Below are 25,078 nucleotides of genomic sequence, written 5' to 3' on the forward strand. Positions count from 1 at the left end.
AGAGGATAAGATCCTACTTGAAGTAAAGGAAAAAATAAGAGCAGGCTGGCCTGAAAAAAAAAATTGCCTTCTCCTTTGCGTCCATTTTGGGAACTAAGACGAGTTATCTGTTGAAGGTGATTTGATTTTGAGAAATGGAAAGGTTGTCCCACCCAAGGGTTTACGTACTAGACTCCTAGATATTTGCCACGAGGGGCACCTTGGAATAGGGAAAACTAAGAGTAGAGTCAGGAATTCATACTGGTGGCCAGGTTGTGACCTAGAAATTGAAAGGAGTGTCAGCTTGTGAGAACTCTGACAAGACAAAACATACATTTAGACCACCCCTCCAACCATTGTCTTGTCCTAACATGCCTTGGGTCAGATTGGGAATTGACATTTGTGGGCCCATTCGAGAAAAAGGGGAAATGTTTTATCTGATCGTGCTGGTAGACCATTTCTCAAAATGGCCAGAAGTTGAAGTGGTACAAGAAGCCGATGCAAAAAGTGTTGTATGTTTTTTGCGCAAACTATTCCTAAGAGAGGGCCTTCCTAATTGCGTGGTGTCAGACAATGGCCCACAGTTCATGTCTAAAAAGAGTATCTGAAGAATCAAGGCATAGAACACAAAACCACGTCCGTTTATCATCCTGCAGGCAATGGGGCGGTCGAAAGGTTTAATCGGGTGATTAAAGGCATAATTCAGTTGGCAAATCAAAATGACATGTTGTGGAGAAAACAACTTATCAAAAACCTTTTGTCATTTCGGGTTACGCCATGCGTATCTACAGGTACCAGTCCTTTTGTACTTTTGAGAGGGAGGACCCCCATTACTAAGGATAATGTAGGTTGGGCCACCCCCAGAAGAGAGATGTGGTCTCCAGAGGAGATACAAGGGAATGTACGAAGGTCACAAGCTATAGGAAAAAAATACTATGACAATAAGCATTCATGTAAAAAGGTTGACATCAAAGCAGGTGACTATGTGAGAGTGAGATACACCTATCAGCAAGGGAAATAGTCACTACTCGCAACCAATGGAGGTAATGAAAGTGTTTTGTAATTCCGCCCTTTTGAGCGATGGAAAATCTTGGCATTTTTCTGCTTTATCATTATGCAAAGAGAGGAAAAGAATGATTGATTTCCAATCCACTCCTGAAAATAATGAGGTCTCCTGTTCTCAAGACTATGATTGGATTCTAGACCGGGAGGAAATTGAGGGTTCTCGACTAGATGGTACCAACATTGTATCCTTAGGTACAAATGAAGTATTGTCTGAGAGTGAGCACACTTCAGTTGCCTCACGGGTGGAAGACAGTAGTAGTAGGCAGAGCAAGGAGACATCGGGAGAGTACAGGTCTCAGACCAACAGCGATACTGATTCTGACTCAGATGATTCTGTTTATGAAGATGTTGCGTCTCAGGACGACAGTTGTCAGGATGAGCCCACTGTGAGCAGATTTGGAAGAGTAGTCAAACCACCAGCTAAGTTACAAGATTACATATGTGATTAGCTGCGGTTTCTCCTCCACATCCACAGGCTTCAGCCGGGCAACCTCTGTCTCTCTTGTTGTTTGGGAAAGGAGATGTGTTACGTTTATTAAACGTGTGGCTTCATCTAATGTATTGCATGCACGCGATGTTCTTTGCACGCGCGACCTGCCGGTGCATTGTGACGTCAGGGTGTTCCACCTGACCACCGGCAGGTTGACAGTTTAGAAGTGACAGTTACTTTAGAGTGGTGACTGCAGTGAGACGTACCTTGGTGTCAGGTCTTGACTACAATAAAGACTTTACAACTTACCTGCCTGTTGGGTCATCTTTACATGGGGGGTAGTTTTTAGGGCAGAAGCGGGGGTCGGGTTGTTTTTAGAGCTGAGGGGGGCAGGGTAGTATTTAGGACTCAAGGGAGTCAGGGTAGTGTCTAGGGCTCAGGGGGGTCTGGGTAGTGTTTAGGTTCAGGTGGACGGAGTAGTTTTCTGGGTTTAGGGGTTCGGGTAGTGTTGAGCTCAGGGGGTCGGGGTAGTGTTTAGGGCTCAGGGGGATCGGGGTAGTGTTTAGGACTCAGGGGGGATCTGGGTAGTGTTCAGTGCGCAGGGAGACAGGTTACTGCTATTAGCCTAGGGCTCATACAACTGCAGAGCACCCCATTGCAAGGTGTCCCCTTTGTTCTAGGAGGCTGAGTAAATGTGATAATAAGGCAGAAAAAGATTAGGCTATTTAGGAGGCCATAAAATGCAGTAAAAAAGCTTCCAAATAGGAGTGAAACTTATCCGTTTTTTTAAGCTAACATGAAGACAGTATTACAATGTATATTTCTCTACAGTGTTTAACAAAGCATTCAGCTTGCACACAGTCAATGCTGCTCATAAGGGATTTTAGTACAGTTTAAGCACAGATTCTCTCTTTTAAGTGTGTGCCAAGACCTTTTGTAAAATTGACGATTATTAGCTCAAGACCCATGGCTCAGATTTTGGCAACTGAAATGACTTACTCTTTCCAAAGAATTTGCCATAAAGTTCATTGTGCAACTTTAAATGAGACTGATTTGGTTGCTTCTCAGGTTGTGGACAAATCCTTCACCTCCTAGTCCAAGAACACCACACCGCCTAGTGGGCCTAATCCCCGGTAATCTAATGCACTTGATGGAGTCACAATGAATTCACTTTCAGTTCTGTGTGTAATCTCTGATCACAGGTCTGAATCCTCATGAAAATCCTGGAGGATTGATTGCTTGCTTGGTGAGGAGTAAAGGGATAATGTATACAGAAAGTATATTTTGGGTACATCTCAGAGAGTTTGTTTAAGAGAGAGTGTATATATGATCGAGGGTATACAAACTTGCCAATGTTCTGCGATCAAAACAGATATTTTATTGTTAAAAACTTCTGATGTGGAAGAGATAAGGAGTTATGAAGCAATTGCATTTCTGAACAGTAGGGTTCTTGGATACTCATGTTCAACAAGTTGGTCCTACATGTTGGGTTTTCTTGTCCTGAATGCACCACAATCAAAACGAAGGCGACCAATGGCAGATTGTCTATTAAATCTGTTTGTCTGTCTTGAACCTAAATAAATGACTGATGTGGGATTTATGTCTCTGTGTCCACCCTGATTGCATATCTTTTCCTTATGCTTCTTATCCACAGGACAACCTTCCACCAAGCACATCTAAGCGGTCAGAACACCTACACCACACATAGAGTATACTGTAAACGCAACTCCTGGCACCATCCTGAACACAAAATTATCCCAGTAAACCCTTGCTAAGTGTTTGCTACTTCAACAGCACATCCCAAGCTATGCTCACACATCACCCCCCCTCCTGATGAAAGAACACATTAGATACATCTCCTAGCACAACAAAAAAACCACCTCAAGTGCGCATCCATATGATGCCATACTTCCACTTTGCATACACCAATAAAACATATTATGCAAAAAGTCTGGCACTACCTTGTGCATAACATGTTACAAGCCATAAAGTTGGGTAAGAATTTGCTTCCACGATGGTCATACAGTCATGTTATACTGCTACATCTGTTGTTTATCACAAATCTACATATTAGCCGTCCTAAAGAAGTTGAATTAAACCGGCCAAACCTACATACACATAGAATGGCATCAAAACCTTATATTTAACAGGATCTTTCTGTTTGAGTTCTAATATAACCCATCATGACGATTCACATTCTTACTACAACCTTACCACCTCTTTCCAATATGACTCACCTCTGAATAATATAAAGCACAAACAAATACAGTACCAACACTGAGCCTCTGTTAAATCAGAATCATAAAGGGTGCCAGATTCTGAAACTGCTACAGGACAATACGAATGGTGGCACTGTTAGACCTGGCACCTTGGCGTGAGTTTCCCTTCCACTTTTTGCTGATGTGCCTCCGATGTTTTGCTGGTTTTCCGATACTCAGGGCACTGCGCCACGGCCGACCCGTGCCGCAGTGCAAGTGCTCCCTACTGTAAATTGTACATGCGATTGGTATCCATGATTGGTTCGTTGAATTTACTGTTAGTCCCTAGTAAAGTGCACCAGGAGTGCCGGGGCTTGTAGATGCCAATGCTGCTAGTGGGCCTGCAGCGCTGGTTGCGCCACCCACTGAAGCAGCCGTAAAGATGTGCCTGGGGACTGCGACCGCAGAACCCGCGTGCGGTCTCGTACTGTCACGCTAGCTGGGCAAGTGCACCCACTTGCCAGCCCCTGAACCTTCCCTTGACTACATATTAGTCACCCCTATGGTAGGCCTGCGGGCAGGGTGCGTTGTAGGTGTAAGGTAGGACAAGCCCTGATGTGTGTGGCATGTCCTAGTAGTGACTTACAACCAAAATCGTATTTCACTTTTGAAGGCTACCTGCTTCCGCTAGGCCAGACTGAGCTGCTGGAATTATTACACCCTATAATCCCAGCAGGCTCAAGGAGCATGGTAGCGAGTCGTGTTTTTAGTATGCCTGAGCTCAGGATGATAAAATATTTCTTGTAGTCAAGTTTATTTTAGTATCCTGTGTTTGCAAATGCTACTTTTAGAAAGTTAGCATTTGTTTGCCTAACCATTTCAGCCCGCCTCTGCTGGTATGTGTATCTGACTGTCTGAGATGTGTGAGTGACAGGGCTGGGGGGATGACAGGTGGTGAATGCGCAGATTACACCTTAGTGGGAGGTAGGAGTGGCTCTTGACTCTGGATCTTGCTGTGCTCTGCCACCACAATGCTGGCTCCACCCGCCTGGGGAGCGACTGATGACTCAGCCGTCACCTGGCCCAGGAAGGGCGAAGCCCCCATCAACAAGGTACTCTGGCTACCCCTGTCCGCACAATGCTGGCTCCACCTCCTGTGGGGCGTCTGATGCGCCTGCCCCTCACACTGAAAGCAGAAGCCGGATTACACCCGTCGGAGTACTCAAGGACCGAAAGTGGCTATGCAAAGGCCCCCCTGGCCTGCGAGAACAAAAGAAATACCGTATAAAAGAAGGAGCCCTGCTCCTTGAAAGTTAGATCCAGTTTGGGCTACAGAAGGAACTCTGCCCGACGAGAAGGACCGTGAAGGACAAGGAAGGGTACTGTCTCTTGCCTGTGTCTGGTGCCTTGCTGCCAAAGGAGAGGAAAAAGGAAAGACTACGAGAAGACTTTTGCTTTACAAAACTTTGTGCCAAACTCTGCTGAAACGATCTCCAAGGGCTTGCTGTGAACTTGCCCCCTGACCAGCGCCCCAGGACCAGTCGGCGCTACATCCTGAAGAAAGCGACTGTGGGTGCTGCTTATCGCTGCAGTACCGACGGAGGAATCTCCTCCAAGGCAACGACATTCACCTGACCACCGTGACCGGGGCCCAAAGCAACAGCGAGAGCAACGTGAGGTCCAGCCGCCGCTGGCCCGAACACCGTGACCGCAACTGCACCGGGAGCCCGAGAGCAAAGTGAAGGAGGACCTGTCCGGTCCGAGCTCCCGAGTTGACTGCGCCACGAGCAGCCAACCCACTTGCAAAGACGGACCGTCGCCCCGTGAGAATCCTCCTGGTCGGTATCCTGCCCGACAGCTCAGCTGTGAGTGCACAGCTACCACCGGCCCTTGGCTGGGTACGTCCTGCACTTGAGGACCGTACTGCCACTTGCCGCCACCACACAGCCGCCGCCTCCAGGGTCGGAGCGAGCGACGAGGAAAGGACCCTGCCGCCACAGAGCACCGCTGCCCCGGATGACCCGTGACCTGCTCGGCTGAGAACCGCAACGAACAGCGACCCCGGGAAGGCAACGCGACGTGGGACAGCTCCCCTGGAAGCCGCCCGCTCCACAAGAACTTTGTTGAACCGGCCAGAAGGCCCTAAAGAACGCTTATTGCTAGAAAGAACTGTGGCAACTTGAACTAAGTAACCTGGAACCGCTATTCGAAAGTTTGACGACTGTATTCACAAGCCTGCTTGAAATTTATATAAAGATATATTTTTACAGAATACAGTTTGGTGTCATTGTGTGGTGGGTTGGTTGTGAGGGTGTAATGTTGCAAGTGTTTAACCCTATGTGCCCCAAAGATTAGCCTACGACTGCTTAAGCCACACTACCTAGAGGGTAAGCAGAGGTTGTCTGGAAGGTAACCCTCAGCCCTGACGAGGAGGAGAGAGTCCCTGCTTGTCGCTAGTGTTGCACTGCGCCAACTAGAGCCTCCCCCTTCCTACATTGGACGCAGCGGTGAGGATTTTTCGAATCTACATTTGCAATATTTATACCTGAGCTTCTGACCATTGCACAGTGATCACAGTCCAGTTACTTAGCCACAGACTTGGCTTTTGAGTTTGCAAAAAAAAAAAAAAGGATTCCGAGTGTGAGAACCATGCCGGGCACGAAGAGCCTGGATGGAGCGGAGTCCACGACCTCGGAGGTGTTGGAGGTCGAGTGGGACGCCGCGAAGCTGGATAAATACACCAAGGATGAGCTGAAGTTTTTTTGCAGGAAACTCAAGGTTCCGCACGCTGGTTGCAAGAATAAACCAGAACTCTACAAGGCCCTGAAAGCCTGGATCGAGTCCAGAAAGGCCCCGGAAGATCAAGACGCCCTCGCGGAGCAAGTTGCAACGGAGGAGCAGAATGCACTTGGGGATCTGGTGGATCTCGAGAGGCAAGACAGCATGCACAGCTTTGGTAAAGGCCTGTCGCCAGAGGAGCTGGCAGATAGGAAAGAAACAAGGAATCACGAGAGAAAGCTGGCAGAATTAAATATCCAACTGGAGCTTGAAACAAAAAGAATGGCGCTGGAAGAGCGAAAGCACCAAATGGATTACGAAGTGAAAATGAGGGAGATGAGTCTGAAGGAGAAAGGCTTGGATCGTCCTCCCTCTGGTGGCAGCAGATCGCCAGTGCAGGTAGAGTCAAGAGTGCACATCCCGAAGGACGTAGTTAAGGAGTTCTTTAAGGGGGATGACATAGGACAGTGGTTTAGGGCATACGAGGTAGCCATGTCCTCCCACCGGGTCCCTGACAAGGATTGGGGAGCGGGGTTGTGGGGAAGGTTCCTTAGCGAAGGGCGAGATACCTTGCTAGATTTGCTCGTTGAAAATCAGAGATCCTATTCCCACATGAAAGAAGCTTTAATGAACAGGTACGGGCTTACCCCTGAATTGTATAGACAGAAGTTTAGGGGATGTACTAAGCGGCCTGGGAATACGTATGTGGAGTATGTGACTTACTTTTGCAGAGCACTGGATGGTTGGGTGAAGGGTAGCAAAGTGAATGATTTTCAAGGTCTCTTTGATTTGATTGCATGGGAGCACTTGTCTGATCACTGTTTTCCTGAGTTACGCCAACACCTGATCGATAGCAAGCTGTCCAACCCGAGGAAGCTTGCTGAGGAGGCGGACCGCTGGCTCAGCACCAGGGTCCACAAGGGTCCCGTGGGAGACTCTGCCAAGAGTGGGCAGGGTCCCCAGCAGAAGAGTGGGGGGGACAAGGGGGGAAAACAGAAAGGGTTCCAAAAAGGCCCCCAAAGTAGTTCCCAGGGGAACCAGCAGCAAGGTTCTCAGCCTCCCCCACCCCCGAAGCAGAATGGGGCCCCGACAGGTAAACCTGTTCCAAAGGGGCCCTTCAATTGTTACAAATGTGGCGAGCCTGGGCACATATCCAGTGACCCCAAGTGTCGCCTGTTTGGAAAACCCGCACCCACTGTTGCTCCGCCCCGTCAAGTGACTAGTGTTCACTTAGGAGAAGAAGTGATGGTCCTGGGGGGTGGAGATCCCGTTCACATGACCCTAGTCTCGCTATGAGACAGTGAGATGATCCCTACGAACTACCTGCCCTCTAACACTAAGAAATATGGGCAGGTGGTGCTCATCAATGGCAAGGAAGCTGAGGCTCTTAGAGACACAGGAGCCAGTGTGACTGCAGTGAGGCAGCACCTGGTGTCTCAAGAGCAGGTTGTACCCCATGCCTACTGTAGGGTTATCAACGCTGATAATTCAGAGAGTCAGTGTCCGATGGCTCAAGTTCCCTTCGAGTGGGGGGGGGTCTCTGGTACTCTACAGGTCTGTGTAAGAAAAACCATGCCTGTTGACTGTTTGCTAGGGAATGACTTGGAGCACTCCCCTTGGGAAAAGGTGGAGAAAACGACTCACCTGCGGATGGTGGGTCTGCCTGACTGGGCGTGCGTGACTACCCGGTCGATGGCAGCCAGTAGGGGTGATCAAGAGGTCCTGGGGCCTGAAGGAGAGGCCCAGGAACCCGCCTTAGGGAGAAGGCGCAGGGGGTGCGGGAAACCGGTCCCTGAAGTTCCCACGGTCCAGGAGGAAACAGACCTTGAGGGGGATGCCCTGGAGCCTACAGGGGAACAGATCGCCGAACTGGGGGACCTGCCTGAGCTGACCCATTGGCAGCAAGAAGGAGGACCCTCCAGGGAGGAATTCTGCAAGGAGCAGAAAGAATGCCCTTCTCTCGTGGGTATGCGGCAGCAGGCTGCAGACCAGGCCAATGGTGTTCAGGCCAAAACACATTATGTGTACTGGGAGAACGACCTCCTGTATTCAGAGCCTAAGGCTGCTGAACCTGGGTCAGCCCGTGTGCTGGTGGTACCCCAGAAGTTCAGAGCCTTCCTACTGGGTCTGGCTCACGATGTGCCTTTAGCAGGACATTTGGGGATGGACAAGACCTATGACAGGCTTTTCACCCACTTTTACTGGCCCCAAATGCACAAGAGCTCAGACGCTCATTGTAGAACCTGTCCGACTTGCCAGGCAAGTGGGAAGACCGGAGGGAAGAACAAGGCTCCCCTCCAACCCTTCCCTGTGGTCGGTACGCCATTCCAGCGAGTGGGTATTGACATCGTTGGGCCTCTGGACCCCAAGACAGCCATGGGCAACAGGTTCATCCTGGTCTTGGTGGATCACGCCACCCGGTACCCTGAAGCCATCCCTCTGAGGACAGTGACGGCCCCCGTGGTGGGACGTGCACTGATGGGAATTTTCTCACGAGTAGGATTCCCTCTAGAGGTGGTGAGCGACCGGGGGACCAACTTCATATCCAAGTATATGAAGTCCCTTTGGCAAGAGTGTGGCGTAACGTATAAGTTCACCACGCCCTACCATCCCCAAGGTAACGGGTTGGTTGAGAGATTCAACCGAACCCTGAAAGGCATGATCATGGGCCTAGAAGGTTCAATGAGGCGTAAGTGGGACGTCCTCTTACCATGCCTACTCTTTGCATATCGTGAGGTACCACAGAAGTCCCTAGGGTTCAGTCCCTTTGAGCTACTGTACGGTCACCCCGTGAGAGGACCGCTGAGTTTGGTAAAGGAAGGCTGGGAGCAATCTCCCAGGAAGCCTCCCCAGAATGTATATAGCTACATGCTGGCCTTCAGAAACCAAACCAGACGCTTCAGACAACTTGCCGAGGCAAATCTGGAAGCGAGCCAGGAGGAGATGAAGCGGTGGTACGACCAGAATGCCACTCTGGTCGAGCTTCAGCCTGGACAAGAGGTGTATGTCCTGGCCCCAGTGGAGCCCTGTGCCCTTCAGGATAAGTGGACAGGCCCCTTTGAGGTTGTGGAGCGCAAGAGCCCAGTGACATACTTGGTGGACATGAAGACGCCCAGGAACCCTTTGAGGGTCCTACATGTCAACCGCCTCAAGCCCCACTTACGAAGGTCCGAAGTGGGCATGTTGTTGGCAACTGATGACGGAATGGAGGAGGAGTCGGAGCCTCTTCCTGACCTCTTAGTGGCCTGTGAGAAAGACGGGTCAGTGGATGGAGTTAACCTCTCACCCACCCTGACCCCCGAACAACAGGAAGACTGCCGCCAGTTGCTGGGGCAGTTTCCAGATCTGTTCTCCCTGGTTCCGAGTGTCACAGATTGGTGCGTCCATGAAGTGGACACTGGAGACAGCTTACCTGTGAAGCATAAGGCTTACAGAGTGACTGACAGGGTCCGGGCCTGCATCAAGGAGGAGGTCTCCAAGATGCTTGCCCTTGGGGTGGTTGAGTCTTCCAGCAGTCCTTGGTCCAGCCCCGTGGTCTTGGTCCCAAAGGCTGCTGCGCCGGGAGCCACACCCGAACTACGGTTCTGTGTGGACTACAGAGGACTCAATTCAGTCACGAAGACTGACGCGCACCCCATCCCCAGAGCTGATGAGCTCATTGATCGGCTGGGGGCTGCCCGGTTCCTCAGTACGTTTGATTTGACGTCTGGGTACTGGCAGATCGCCTTGACCGATGGGGCAAAGGAGAGGTCGGCATTCTCGACACCCGATGGGCATTTCCAGTTCTGGGTTATGCCATTTGGGATGAAGAATGCCCCTGCCACCTTTCAGAGATTGGTCAACCAGGTGTTGGCTGGGCTGGACGAGTTCAGTGCCGCCTACCTGGATGACATCGCGGTGTTCAGTGGCACCTGGCCAGAACACCTGCGACACCTCTGGGAAGTGTTGATGGCCCTGCGCAGAGCAGGCCTCACAATCAAGGCAAGCAAGTGCCAGATTGGGCAGGGTTCAGTGGTGTACTTGGGACACCCTTGCAACCCAAAATTGAGACCATCCTGGCTTGGGAACCCCCCAAGACCCAGACTGCAGTGAGAGCCTTCCTGGGGCTCACTGGGTATTACAGGAGGTTTGTCAAGGGCTATGGCACGATTGTGACCCCCTTGACAGAGCTGACTTCGAAGAAGCAGCCCAGGATTGTGATTTGGACTGACACCTGTCAGAAGGCTTTTGACACCCTGAAGACTGCCATGTGCTCCTGGCTCCTGATTTCTCCAAGGAATTCATAGTGCAAACAGACGCTTCAGAGCATGGTGTAGGGGCTGTTCTTTCACAGATGACTGATGAGGGCTTTGACCAACCCGTAGCCTTCATAAGTAGGAGGTTACTTCCACAGGAAAGTAGGTGGAGTGCAATAGAGCGTGAAGCATTTGCTGTGGTCTGGGCGCTGAAGAAGCTGAGACCCTACTTGTTTGGGTCTCACTTCCGAGTTCAGACGGACCACAGGCCCCTCAGATGGTTGACGCAAATGAGGGGTGAGAACCCGAAACTGTTGAGGTGGTCCATTTCTCTACAGAGTATGGACTTTACGGTGGAACACCGCCCTGGCACCGATCACGCCAACGCTGACGGTCTGTCCAGATTTTTCCGCCTTAGTGATGTGGAACTCCCTGGGGAAGGGTAGTTCCCCCCACATTTCAGCTGGAGGGGACACATGTTAGACCTGGCACCTTGGCGTGAGTTTCCCTTCCACTTTTTGCTGATGTGCCTCCGATGTTTTGCTGGTTTTCCGATACTCGGGGCACTGCGCCACGGCCGACCCGTGCCGCAGTGCAAGTGCTCCCTACTGTAAATTGTACATGCGATTGGTATCCATGATTGGTTCGTTGGATTTACTGTTAGTCCCTAGTAAAGTGCACCAGGAGTGCCGGGGCTTGTAGATGCCAATGCTGCTAGTGGGCCTGCAGCGCTGGTTGCGCCACCCACTGAAGCAGCCGTAAAGATGTGCCTGGGGACTGCGACCGCAGAACCCGCGTGCGGTCTCGTACTGTCACGCTAGCTGGGCAAGTGCACCCACTTGCCAGCCCCTGAACCTTCCCTTGACTACATATTAGTCACCCCTATGGTAGGCCTGCGGGCAGGGTGCGTTGTAGGTGTAAGGTAGGACAAGCCCTGATGTGTGTGGCATGTCCTAGTAGTGACTTACAACCAAAATCGTATTTCACTATTGAAGGCTACCTGCTTCCGCTAGGCCAGACTGAGCTGCTGGAATTATTACACCCTATAATCCCAGCAGGCTCAAGGAGCATGGTAGCGAGTCGTGTTTAGTATGCCTGAGCTCAGGATGATAAAATATTTCTTGTAGTCAAGTTTATTTTAGTATCCTGTGTTTGCAAATGCTACTTTTAGAAAGTTAGCATTTGCTTGCCTAACCATTTCAGCCCGCCTCTGCTGGTATGTGTATCTGACTGTCTGAGATGTGTGAGTGACAGGGCTGGGGGGATGACAGGTGGTGAATGCGCAGATTGCACCTTAGTGGGAGGTAGGAGTGGCTCTTGACTCTGGATCTTGCTGTGCTCTGCCACCACAATGCTGGCTCCACCCGCCTGGGGAGCGACTGATGACTCAGCCGACACCTGGCCCAGGAAGGGCGAAGCCCCCATCAACAAGGTACTCTGGCTACCCCTGTCCGCACAATGCTGGCTCCACCTCCTGTGGGGCGTCTGATGCGCCTGCCCCTCACACTGAAAGCAGAAGCCGGATTACACCCGTCGGAGTACTCAAGGACCGAAAGTGGCTATGCAAAGGCCCCCCTGGCCTGCGAGAACAAAAGAAATACCGTATAAAAGAAGGAGCCCTGCTCCTTGAAAGTTAGATCCAGTTTGGGCTACAGAAGGAACTCTGCCCGATGAGAAGGACTGTGAAGGACAAGGAAGGGTACTGTCTCTTGCCTGTGTCTGGTGCCTTGCTGCCAAAGGAGAGGAAAAAGGAAAGACTACGAGAAGACTTTTGCTTTACAAAACTTTGTGCCAAACTCTGCTGAAACGATCTCCAAGGGCTTGCTGTGAACTTGCCCCCTGACCAGCGCCCAGGACCAGTGGGCGCTACATCCTGAAGAAAGCGACTGTGGGTGCTGCTTATCGCTGCAGTACCGACGGAGGAATCTCCTCCAAGGCAATGACATCCACCTGACCACCATGACCGGGGCCCAAAGCAACAGCGAGAGCAACGTGAGGTCCAGCCGCCACTGGCCCGAACACCGTGACCGCAACTGTACCGGGAGCCCGAGAGCAAAGTGAAGGAGGACCTGTCCGGTCCGAGCTCCCGAGTTGACTGCGCCACGAGCAGCCAACCCACTTGCAAAGACGGACCGTCGCCCCGTGAGAATCCTCCTGGTCGGTATCCTGCCCGACAGCTCAGCTGTGAGTGCACAGCTACCACCGGCCCTTGGCTGGGTACGTCCTGCACTTGAGGACCGTACTGCCACTTGCCGCCACCACACAGCCGCCGCCTCCAGGGTCGGAGCGAGCGACGAGGAAAGGACCCTGCCGCCACAGAGCACCGCTGCCCCGGATGACCCGTGACCTGCTCGGCTGAGAACCGCAACGAACAGCGACCCCGGGTAGGCAACGCGACGTGGGACAGCTCCCCTGGACGCCGCCCGCTCCCCAAGAACTTTGTTGAACCGGCCAGAAGGCCCTAAAGAACGCTTATTGCTAGAAAGAACTGTGGCAACTTGAACTAAGTAACCTGGAACCGCTATTCGAAAGTTTGACGACTGTATTCACAAGCCTGCTTGAAATTTATATAAAGATATATTTTTACAGAATACAGTTTGGTGTCATTGTGTGGTGGGTTGGTTGTGAGGGTGTAATGTTGCAAGTGTTTAACCCTATGTGCCCCAAAGATTAGCCTACGACTGCTTAAGCCACACTACCTAGAGGGTAAGCAGAGGTTGTCTGGAAGGTAACCCTCAGCCCTGACGAGGAAGAGAGAGTCCCTGCTTGTTGCTAGTGTTGCACTGCGCCAACTAGAGCCTCCCCCTTCCTACAGGCACTGTGATAAGAAAAATGCATTTAACATAGCCTACCTGACATCCATGCCCAAAACATATTTACAAATCTTACATTGCTTGAGAAAATCAGAAAGACTTTAAAATCTCAGTTATCTATTTGCAAATTGTGATGTGACACGCTGTATGTATCAATGTTTCCCTTGATAGGCAGATCAGTCTTGTGGCAAGGTGTGAGTGTCCAACTGGACCCTGAAAGACCTCCGAAAGCTCTAAATCCGCCCCAAACTCTGATTAAAGTAATTAGTGATTCTCCTTAAAGTGAGGCATTTGTAGTTTGGCCACATTAGACAACGCAATAATAGCCCTCTACCCCCTTGCATGCTGATGCACAACACACACACAATGAATGTATGCTGTCAATGCTGCAGGTGTCATGATATCAACACGATGCACCCAACATAGAGAGAACATAAGCGGGTGCCAACCTCAACCTTCAAGAACTGCCAAAACCAGAATCTCTGGTTTCCACTCAGTGCTGTCATTGACTGTTCTCACTCTATCACTGTGACTCACACATGGTGTCTGTGGCACATAGGTGCCAGGTGCCCTTACCCTGAATAGCATTTTTGCCACGGTTTCCTTCAACCCAGTCTTTTTAGCTCAGATCACTTTAGTTTACCTTGTTACAGAATATGTTTCGATATTCTCTACACACATGAGGAAATCTGGAATTTGAAATCCTATAATGGAAATTTTTGGTGGCTTAAATGCCATGTACTATGGTATCAGACATGAGACCCAGTTGTGACACTCCTCATATTCTATAGGCATCATTTCACTGACCTCTCAGTGGGGGCATTGGTCACATCCATGATGAAAATTTAAGTTGGAACAAGTAGTGCAGTTAAATTTCCACTACATAACCTCCTGACATCATAATGTTTGTGGCCTCTATGGCCAGTGTCTGTGGTTACTTCCTTTTTGAAACAGGTAACTGGGTATTTAAACATTTCAGGTGTCCCGCAGCTTTCACAGTCAGCACCACCTAGCACGGTAATTCCCTCTAGACAGCATTAATGAAAGTGAGATACGATGTTAGGGCATTACTTCAGTGAACACTGAACTGTTTTAACTGTTTAATTGAATGAAGATGAATAGATCATTATTTCCCTTGTAAATAAAGATTGAAAATCCAAATGAAAATAACTACTGTAAGGACAACATTGACCAACTCATGTCACCTAAACCATTGAAAGTATCAACTGAAATAATCCTAACTATACGATTTTAAAATAAAGTAGTTATAAGAAAGAAAAATATAGTAGAATACATATACTTATGAGTGCGGCATCAGCAAATGTAAACAATAAAAAAATGTTTAGAACTATTGCTTAAGAAGATCGGTAGGAAAGATGCAACACACCAATTGATGAGCACAAAGAATTGAGAATGTGGAAATACTTAAGCAATATTCAAATAGCAACCTTCTTTCTCCATTTAAAGAAACCTTATTCTATGAAGTACGGTGAGTATTTATTTTGAATTCTACTTCGAAATTGAGAGTAAAATCTTGCTATATAAATTTAAGACTGCTTTTGGATCATAGGCCCTGCTGGGCGTGGCCGTTTACCAATTAATACTTTAAACTTTCACTCCAGAGAAGATCTATCTAAGCACACCTGTTTCAGTAACCAAGTTCAACTGATTTCAGGACCAGAAATGTATGCTGTGCAAGAGTCAAACAATTCTCTTTCAACAGAATTCAGTTATCTTCTCGCTGGTCTTACTGAAACTATGCAACCCAGTAGATTTCAGTGTTGGTCCTACTCAAGCAGTAGACTTATGTCCAGATTGCATCACCTTGTATGGACAATGTTTGGCTTATGTAAGGTGAATAGAAGAGCACAACCTCATGGAAGAGAGGATTAAAAAAAATATTTGGTTGCAGTTGAAAAACCCAAGTAAAAGGATTTCTGGAAGAAAATTGCAGAATTCCAGATTGACAAGTGCCCGGAGAATTGTCATATGTAAACAAGCTCAATTGGAGAGAAGCCGTAGATCGCCTTGATAGGAGAAGACTAAAAAGTAAAAATGGCTGGGAGAAAGAAGGAAATGCAAGGCTCTATGTACCCCACCTTGAACGTATAAAGAAAGAGAACTACACAGACTTCAAAACTTAAAATATTCAAGCATCTCTAGCCTGCTGTCTCTTAGGTTGCAAAAAAACATTCATAATTAGCCAATAATTAGAATTACAATTTTATACAAAAACATAGCTTCCAAAAGAGAAGGAAAATCTAAAATGTCTTTGTGACTAACTGGGTCATTCGTTGTCACAATGTAGGGCACCACAGGTTACCCATCTGCTGTTTGAATGAAAGAGCAAAACATTTGGGCTGATTCAAAAATGCACGTAAGAGTGGGTAAAATAGTATTCCAATAGACTACTGTTTTACATACACTGACTGCCATTTCGGAATTGCCCCAATATCCTTAAAATCTTCATATATAAAAAAGTAGAAATAGAAAAGACTGTGCCCTCTTTGTGCGAGTTGCCATTAGGGAGTCGGATGTTTTGGGCTAATTCACAAAGGTCTTTATTACCAAGTAAAAGAGTAGTCCTGTAGCACTACTTCCCATTCTAAAATACTTTTGTGAATCAGCCCCTATATCTTCTTGTCATTGACAAATCACATTTTCAGTTATTAGTTTCACAAATGTCAGAGAGTTTGCCCTCCTTTTCAGCCAAGCTCTTGGTAGACCAGTCAAGTCCACTTTTCCTTGTTCTCACAAGAATACCACAGATACCCATTGAGGATCTCCTTATTGATTGGTAATAGTTAGGAAGAAGGTGGTGGTGTGAAGATTGACTAAGTCATCACTGAGTAGGCTATCATTCTGAGGACTAAGCAATATGATCTGGGGACTACATTTTACTCATAGAGCAGACCAGTAACACCATGTTCTTTTATTGGGTTAACACCATACAAACCTCAATACCCTCTCTCCCTAACATGCACACACACAACCCCCCTCACCCCTGCCACAAAACCCCCTCAACCACCAGTCCCACTCATTTGGGTTGTACCTGAAAGTGAAAGATCCCAGCATAGTTATCTGTGAAGTTCTGCTCATAAGGTATGACGCGGTAGAGCAACCTTTCATGGAGAGTCAGACAAGCAATGGCAGCTAGGAACCAGCAGTCACCTGTAAACAAATAGACAGGTAAGTGTTAAAGCACAGCCACCAGATGAGAGTGTCAAACACAAGTGAAAGGGCACACATACCCAGCACAATCCCACTGTGCCAGCATTGTTCTATATTTATGGCCAAAGTGCATTAAATTACTCAGGACCTTCATTAAGATCTAGGTAACATGTTTCAGGGAAGCATGATGAACCTCATGAAATGAATGGGTGATGTTTGTCTACTTTGTGGAGGTGCACATCTGTTCTCAAGTTGTAGATGCCATGCATTATTAAAGTCCAGTGGTGTTGAGGCTTGTCGCCCACAGGATTTTTCCCACTGATGAAGGCCCCTTCTGCTCTTCAACAGGAAACCATCTGCATGGCAGCCTCCCCAGTTTCTATAAAAGGTTCAGAGTAAGTACCAAACAGAACAACTCAACTTCACTCAATGCTGGTGCGTTGCAGGTGGTGGACACCGGCACTCATTTTAGGGGCCGGGATTTATTTTTTCCATCAGACTTTGATACAGAGCACATGAGAGAATAAGAAAGGAGAAGAGAAAATGTCAGAAAACTGTGACAAAGGAAGAAACCAGGGATTGAAAAGGAACCTGCACATGTAGTGATAAGAAGTGGAGGATGGTGGAAGAAAGAGGCAAGAGGTGGAATCAAGACCGGGCAGGCTTGCTATTTGGCAACACCAGTGACGGGATCCCAAGAAAAAATCTGGCCTTTCAACTTACTTTTTATGTATACAACCCGAAATCCTATAAGGAACCATGTTGGTGTGTACTGCTGTTCAATTATTTCTTTATTATTCCAGTACTACTGTATTTAATAACTTTTTCAATCAAATGTTCACTGAAGGGGCTTCTGGTCAGCTGAATTTACACTTTTGAAATTCGAAATTAGATGCACTCAGAGTCGACAGCTTTTAACAGGCACTACAAAGAGACTGGCTCAAAAGTCACTCAGGGCAGTCATTTATTTCGGCTTGGAGAGGACCTTATTACAGGAAGGCTGACGTTTGGGTCGTGAGAGAGCTTCCATTTCCTAAATGCCCAATCACAGTATTTGAGGAGACTGTGTTCTGGGTAGTGTGTAATTTCCTATGACCTACTCATAGAGTAGATATGCAAAGAAGGGCTCAAAAGTACAGGTGCACTCAACTGGGTTGCACTGATTACGCTGCACCAATGGCCAATGGAATGGGGTGACCTCGCAGATATTCCATATTGGTTGGGGAATTAGGCAGGGATGGATGCCCACTCTCTTTGCGCTTACCCGCAAGTCACTGGCATAAGCTGTCCATTGCAATCCACAAATATGGGGTTTCCGAATAACTCCCACCGATGAATGGGTAGAGAAGATCTCCCTTTAAGCGGATGATGTACTCCTTTATGTTACAGAACGGTAAATCTCTGTCCCCACCCAGTTTGATATCATAAAGGAATATGGAAGATATTCAGGGTATAAGATCAAGTGGCATAAATCAACGATATATGGCTCTGATGAGACGACATCGGAACTGCCCTACCCCGCGAACTAAGTATAGCCCCTGATGGGTAGGGCAGCTCTAGTTAAAATGATAACGTTAGCACAATTGTTATACGCCCTCCAAAGCATATAGCATCCGGCGGATGGTATTTACTGAAATAGAGGGGGACATTCGGGCCCTTCTATGGCAGAGAGGATACCCAAGAATTGCATTAAAAATGCTGCAGCATAATTCATATAATGGCGACATAGCATTAACAGACATCGAGGCATACTATTGGTCGACACACCTCATCCCCATTAAAGAGTGGATCCACAGCCCATGGGACCACCCCACTTACAGACTTGATAGAGATTTGATTGGGCCCAATTAACAACTACACTGTCTATATGAAGGCAAGTGGCGGGATACATTATTGCCAGCAACACAGGTCACCCTAGAGGCATGGGATAGAGCAACACAAATTATGGGCTGGACAAAACAGGGCACAAGAATCACGCCCTTAAGGGTGGGAAGGTCGTTCCATGAGCTGGGAAAGCTAAAAGGGTTTGGGACGTTTGATCGGCTGGGTATTTCCCTACCTGGAGACGTAATCGCACAAGGAGATATTAAACTGCTGGCCAGTACTAAGTATGGAATATGGGCTGCACAAATCCCAATTCTTTCAATTCATGCAACTATGACATGCACTGCGCTCAGAAGGAATACAATGCTCAGGCTCCCTGAATATGCCCCTCTCGAAGGGAGATTATTGCAGGAGGAACTGGTAGGAAAAGCGATGTCCGCCATATAAAAAACAAAACAATAACTTACAAGATGGCCTTGGAAAACTACGTGAGAAATGGGATGGGGATATGGGAGGCTTGGAAGACGTAGACTGGGAAGCTGCACTGATGCACCCTAGAGAAGTGTCCATCAAAACAAGGCTACGACTGGTCCAGTACACAATCCTGCACAGCATCTATTACGATAGAGACAAACTACAAAAGATGGGAAGGGCTGATTCGCAGTTCTGTCTCAATTGCAAAATAGTGAAGGGCGATTTCTGTCATACAATATGGGGCATCATCAAAATCCAACGGTATAGGAAGAAAATCGTGGAAGAATTGGAGAAGATAATAGGGGCACCTATACCTTTGGAGCTCAAACTTAGCCTACTGGATATACCTAACGAAGTTGATATAAACAGGGCTCAGCTAGCAGTTGTGACACTAGGCTTGGTTGTTGCTAAGAGAGACGTGGCGGGGTGGAGGAGGGTGGCTTAGACTTTCACGATGAAAGTGTGGAGGAAGGGCATGGACCTCTATATGGCCGCCGAACATGTGACTTATGCCACCAGGGGATGCATACGTAAATTCCACATGCAAGCTAAACACATGGTGAAAGTCCCATGTATACGTAGATAAGACCAAATGTTAGGGTTGCAAAAATGTTGAAATAAATGTTCTCACTTAATAGTTCTTATTGGTGTGACTACTTCATGGTCCTTCTGAAATGTACCTCATACGAAATAGCTTATTGTTATGGATGTTGTTACTTTGCTTCTTGCAATATTTAAGATGCAAAGGAAGAAAAACAAACAAACAAAATATTTGTGTAAAAAAAAAAAGTACAGGTGCACTCATACGAGACACTTTCCTATGCGCAAAATGCACATTATGCACATTTATGCAAGAAGAAATCCCTTTGCATTGTTGTAAACTGAAATCTGAGATTCACAGAAATGCTTTCACAGTCGTACATGAGAATTCATACATTTTACAGGAGTACAGAGTTTCCGTTTCCGAGCTGTAATCCTACATACCTTTGTGAATACCAAAAAATAAGAAATGTACTCTAAATGTGGGAGAACACCTATAAGAATGCATTTGCATATTTAGGACCATAGTTTACCTTTAACATACTTTTTCTGTTCTGCACATTCTTTTGCAGGGATTAGATGGAGCACATACCTAGCCTCAAGGAGGACAGGGCCTATTTGCACAGAACATTTTGGGTCTCTCCTACACTGCGAATGAGCTGTGCCGAGACCTGTATTCCTTATAATTCAGTGGGCTTTTAATTTGCCCACAGCATACCATTACTTGTTTTTGCTGTCACTCTCATTGCCAATCTTTCATTTGCTTAGCTCCCATAGGCTTCCCTTAATTTTTTCTTGTGTTGGCTCCTCCCTGGAGCTTGGACCAACGACATGTGTTCCCCCTCATCTTTGTTCTTCCTCATCTTTTTGCAATATACTATTTTTTCAAATTTTATGTGTGTTTCAGTATTATTCCTGGATACACAATGTATTTTTCTACCTGTAACACGGGAGTATGACTTCCTATTTATGTTGCTTTCACCCTATCTGCTGTCTCTATGGACGCTTCAGTTTTTTAAACCCACAGCTGTGCTAATCTACGCCTCTCTACTTTATGCCACTCTAGGGCATAATGCTCTATGCTATTCTACATAACTCTATGCCACTCCTTGCCAATCCACTCTACACCAGTCTATGCCACTCCACTCTATGCCACTCCATTCTACGCCACTTCACTCTATGCCGCTCCAGTCTATGCCGCTTCAATCTATGCCGCTCCAATCTATGGCGCTCCAATCTACATCCTTCTACTCTATGCCTTCTGGTACCTGGCAGCCAAAGGCTGGAACAACCTCCCCCTGCAACAGGACCGTACAATCCCTCCAGCAATTCAGATGAGACCTTAAGACCTGGCTGTTTGAGTAATCACCTCCACAAAGCAGAAAACAGCCAAGGCGCCTTGAGTCCCTCACTGGTGATTTCCTGCGCTCAACAAAAGATTGATTGATTTATTAATGCCACTTTACACCACTCCACTCCACCCTACGCCACTCTACTTTATGTCACTCTACTCCACACAATGCCACACTACGGTACTCTACTCCACGCCATTCTACTCCACGCCACTCTACTCCACTCTATCCCACTATATGCGACTCTACTTTACACCACACCACTTCATTCTATGCCACTCTACTCTATGTGATGCTACTCCACTCCATGCCACTCTACTCTATGCTACTCCATGCCACTTCACTCTAACCCATCCTAAGCCATGCCACTCCACTCTACTCCAGTCTACTCTATACCACTTCACTCTATGCCACTCCACCCTACTCCACTCCAAGCCACTCTACTACATTCCACTCCACACAATACCACTCTACGGTACTCTACACCACGCCACTCTATGCTACTCTACTCTATGCCACACCACCCCACCCCACTCTATGCCACTCTACACCAATCTATTCTATGCCACTCCACGTCACTTTACTCCACTCTACAAAGTGTCACTCTTTGGCACTCTACGCCACACTACTTTACACCACTCTACTTCAACATACTATTTTCCACCATATTCTTTATCACTCTACGCTACTCCACTCTAATCTAAGCCACTATATTCTATACCACGCCACTCTACTCCACACCACTCTATGCTACTCCACTTTACTCTTTGCTACTCCACTCCAAGTCAGTCTCCTCCACTCCACATCACTCTATGCTAATTTATGCCATGCAACTCTACATCACACTGTGCCACTCCACTCTACTCTATGCCACTTCACACTATGCCAATATACTCTTTGCCACTACACTATAATCTATGGCACACTACTGTATGCACTCTACCCCACTCCACTTCACACAGTGCCACTCTTTGGCACTCTGCGCCACTCCATGACACTCTACTCTAAATTACTCTACACCGCTACACCCTCTCCCACTCTCGACAACTCCACTCCATGACACTCTACTCTAAATTACTTTACACTTTCTACACCCTCTGCCACTCTAGACAACTCCACTTCATGACACTCTACGCCACCCCACTCTATTCCACTACAACCAACGCTTTGCCCCTCTACTTTACACCACACCACTCTACGCCATGCCACTCTACTCTGCGCCACGGATGGAGATCATGCCTGGCCCATACAATTTTAAATAACAGCAGCAAATTATGCATTTTGCAGCACAATTTTATCATTAATTGGCTAAAAGGATAAACGTTTTGCATTCACCCCTGAAGGGCACTCGAATGATATTAAAATGGTTCAAAATATTTTGAGTGGGACAGATTCTCCCCAGTGTGATGGAGGTTGTACTTCCAAAACCTCCGACCCTTTTCGAGAAAATTTCAGAAACACAGAGCTAAAAGTGTATTTTAAAGCACACATCCATAAAATAATGGTCTAAAAGTCATGTATTTCGTAGACGGTCTAATAATCTTGGTATTCCAAATTATTATTGCTTCTGTAGCGTCTTCATTACTCCCACCTCCCGCTTCTTTCCATTTTCCTGGTTTTCTATTTTCCTAGTAAACATCAACTAAAGAAGAAGACAGAAGAGTCTACATTCAGTGCTCCTTGCTAAAAGCCATGGTTATAATGGGCTGCTCCGGTAATAATCGAGGTTACTTTATACACACAGGTCTCTTTAATGAAAAGTTCTAGTCTGGTACTGAACTAAGGTCATGTAAAGAATGTTATATTTTACTAACATTATGCAGGCTGTGCTGATCAAGGCACAGGCATAATAAATACACGATACCCAGAAACGCGATTAAGATACACAGACCAACAGAATAGATACATACATTAATATTATTTTATTTCAATGTTTCTTGTACACACAACAAAAGATCATAAAGTTAAGAGAGATAAAAGAATTACCCTATAAAACTCACTAATAGAAATGCACAAGATACAGTGGTCATGGTGGAAATACTACACAACCTATCACATGGTTTTACTTCCAAGTACTATATACAAGAAATGTGGACCATATTTCATCAAACTTTTGCAAAGTTTTCTGTCTTGAGAACATAAGTTGTACACATGGGTCCAATACCAACAGACCTGGCAGTCAAGCATCCATAGCTGGTTTTTGCTTTGATTTCTGCATTTCGAATGATAGCTCTGTATGAATATATTGGTCACGTGAAAAGGCTATATTTAGAGACCCTGGCATGTAATTCAAGACTGCGGTAACCACGGCCTAAGAAGTGCGAGTCATCTTGATCCGGGAAACATCTCCTGCCAGAAATCAATCGGCGCTTTACAGCTCTGGGACAGGTGACAGGGGGTGCCAGTATTTATGCACAAGCACAGCAGCTGGTGACGTCAAGTGCTGCTACTTGGGCATTCTCAGAGAAGACCATTTATATACTCTGAAAAGCACCCACTGAACAGGATAACAAAGATTCAGGTCCAATTGTTCGTAAAAAGTGATTAGCGCACATTTTCCCAGTAGATACTGTGAATAGGTCATATCAATTCTGAAACCAGCTACTACATATCTTATCAGACATGATCATCAGTTTCCGAACTGTATCGGTAATCATGCTAGCTCATTCAGTGAACAGCCACTTGGTACCTACTCAGTTTGGGTCTGACTACGCCTACTAAAGTTTCAAAAGAGTGAAAACCAAAAAACCCAGAACTGACTCTTGCTTTTAAGTGTGACCTGTTAGCTACCCCCACAAGAAGGCCTCAGCATTGACGGTATATCTGCTGGTCAGCTTTTACAAGCAGCCTTTTAAATTCATCGCCTTGTCGTAGTAGAGACATCAAACTACAGCAACATGTTTATTCATTGATGACCGAGGAAGTAGATCTGTTGGTTTTACCAATTCTCTTCTACAATCTGTTATTCTGAGTTACTTTTTTAATGGTTTTTAATCTAGTAATGTGGTTAATGCAATTAAAAGAGTTTTGATCAGGTTCTGAAGTTAGGAAATCTGAATCATTCCTTACTAACCTCCTTCAAAGGAAGGCCCCTGGTTGCTTTTGTTCTCATGCCTTCTGAGCAAAAAAATCAATTGCAGGTGAAATAAAGCAACTGATGCAGATCTACAACTTTTATGGTTCCAATGTACTGACATAGTGATACATGTAAATGATTTTACCTTTTGATGTCAACACCTCAACTATAACTCTAATATAATCTGAAAAAATATGATTCACATTTCCAGAGAAGCGCAGGTCCAAATAGCTTAGGGTCTGATTGAGATCTCGGCAGACAGGTTACTCCGTTGCAACGCTGACGGGTACCCCTTCCGCGGAAATATAAATCCCATTATTTCCTATGGGATTTATGTTTCGGCAGACGGGATATCCATAAGCCAAGACCTTAACCAGGCCCTTAATCTATTATTCTGCCACTGAAGCTTAGAGACTTGAAAATGTTTTTTTAAAAGCAATTCTGAGAAGATGGAGGAGGTGCCCATTTCACCCTACCACAGGGGGTTTGTGCAAATCTACTTTGGATTTGAAAGAATGGTTCCCCTGCATTCTTTGTTCATAACGTCTGCGTAAGAAAATGTTCTATGCTGCATACTGCCATAATAGATTCCCTGTTTCCTAGTTTATATCTACTCATAATATGTCAATGGTTAGGTTAAAGAATAAAAATGACCATTGACAGCGCTGCCTTAACTACATTACAATGTAATGATTTTCCATACATACATGGTAGCGTAAAATGTTCTTCATTAAAACTAAATAGACAATGTTTACAATTTTGAAAATCCCAGTTCACCCTAATAAATTATGTTTTTTTCCTCACTAAATGTGACAGCAGATGTATGAGAAAAGTTTGCCTGTCATTATAGTACATTGCATATTTACAACCACACAGTTTAATAAAATCAGTCTGCAAAAGCGTAAAAAGAGGGTACTAATGAAATCTTCTAGGTACAGTGGATCTATTATTGCCAATACATTTATATCCCCATTGGGTAGCTAGATCGATCTAAACTTTGCCTACTCATCAATCTTTTCCTTGTTTAGAAATCAATGCCACCTGCAAAGAGTTAGGAGTCCTTGTCTCTTATTTGGATTGTGCTGGTAAGGGGAAAGTTTGTCTGATAATCAGGTTGCCAGACATGATCTTCACTCTGCACAA

General features: G+C 46.6%; 1 protein-coding gene across 1 annotated transcript in view; it reads right to left on the reverse strand.

Annotated features, from left to right (window-relative positions):
• CAPN3 (calpain 3) overlaps positions 1-25,078 on the reverse strand; it is a 421,844-nt gene that overhangs the window by 212,100 nt on the left and 184,666 nt on the right. The window contains exon 4 of the mRNA XM_086937210.1: positions 16,551-16,669. Within this exon, the coding sequence (XP_086793336.1) occupies positions 16,551-16,669 (119 nt within the window). The remainder of the gene's footprint in view (positions 1-16,550; positions 16,670-25,078) is intronic.

This window comes from Lissotriton vulgaris, chromosome 9 (assembly GCF_964263255.1).
Source record: "Lissotriton vulgaris chromosome 9, aLisVul1.2, whole genome shotgun sequence".
In the NCBI taxonomy this organism is placed as follows: domain Eukaryota; kingdom Metazoa; phylum Chordata; class Amphibia; order Caudata; family Salamandridae; genus Lissotriton; species Lissotriton vulgaris.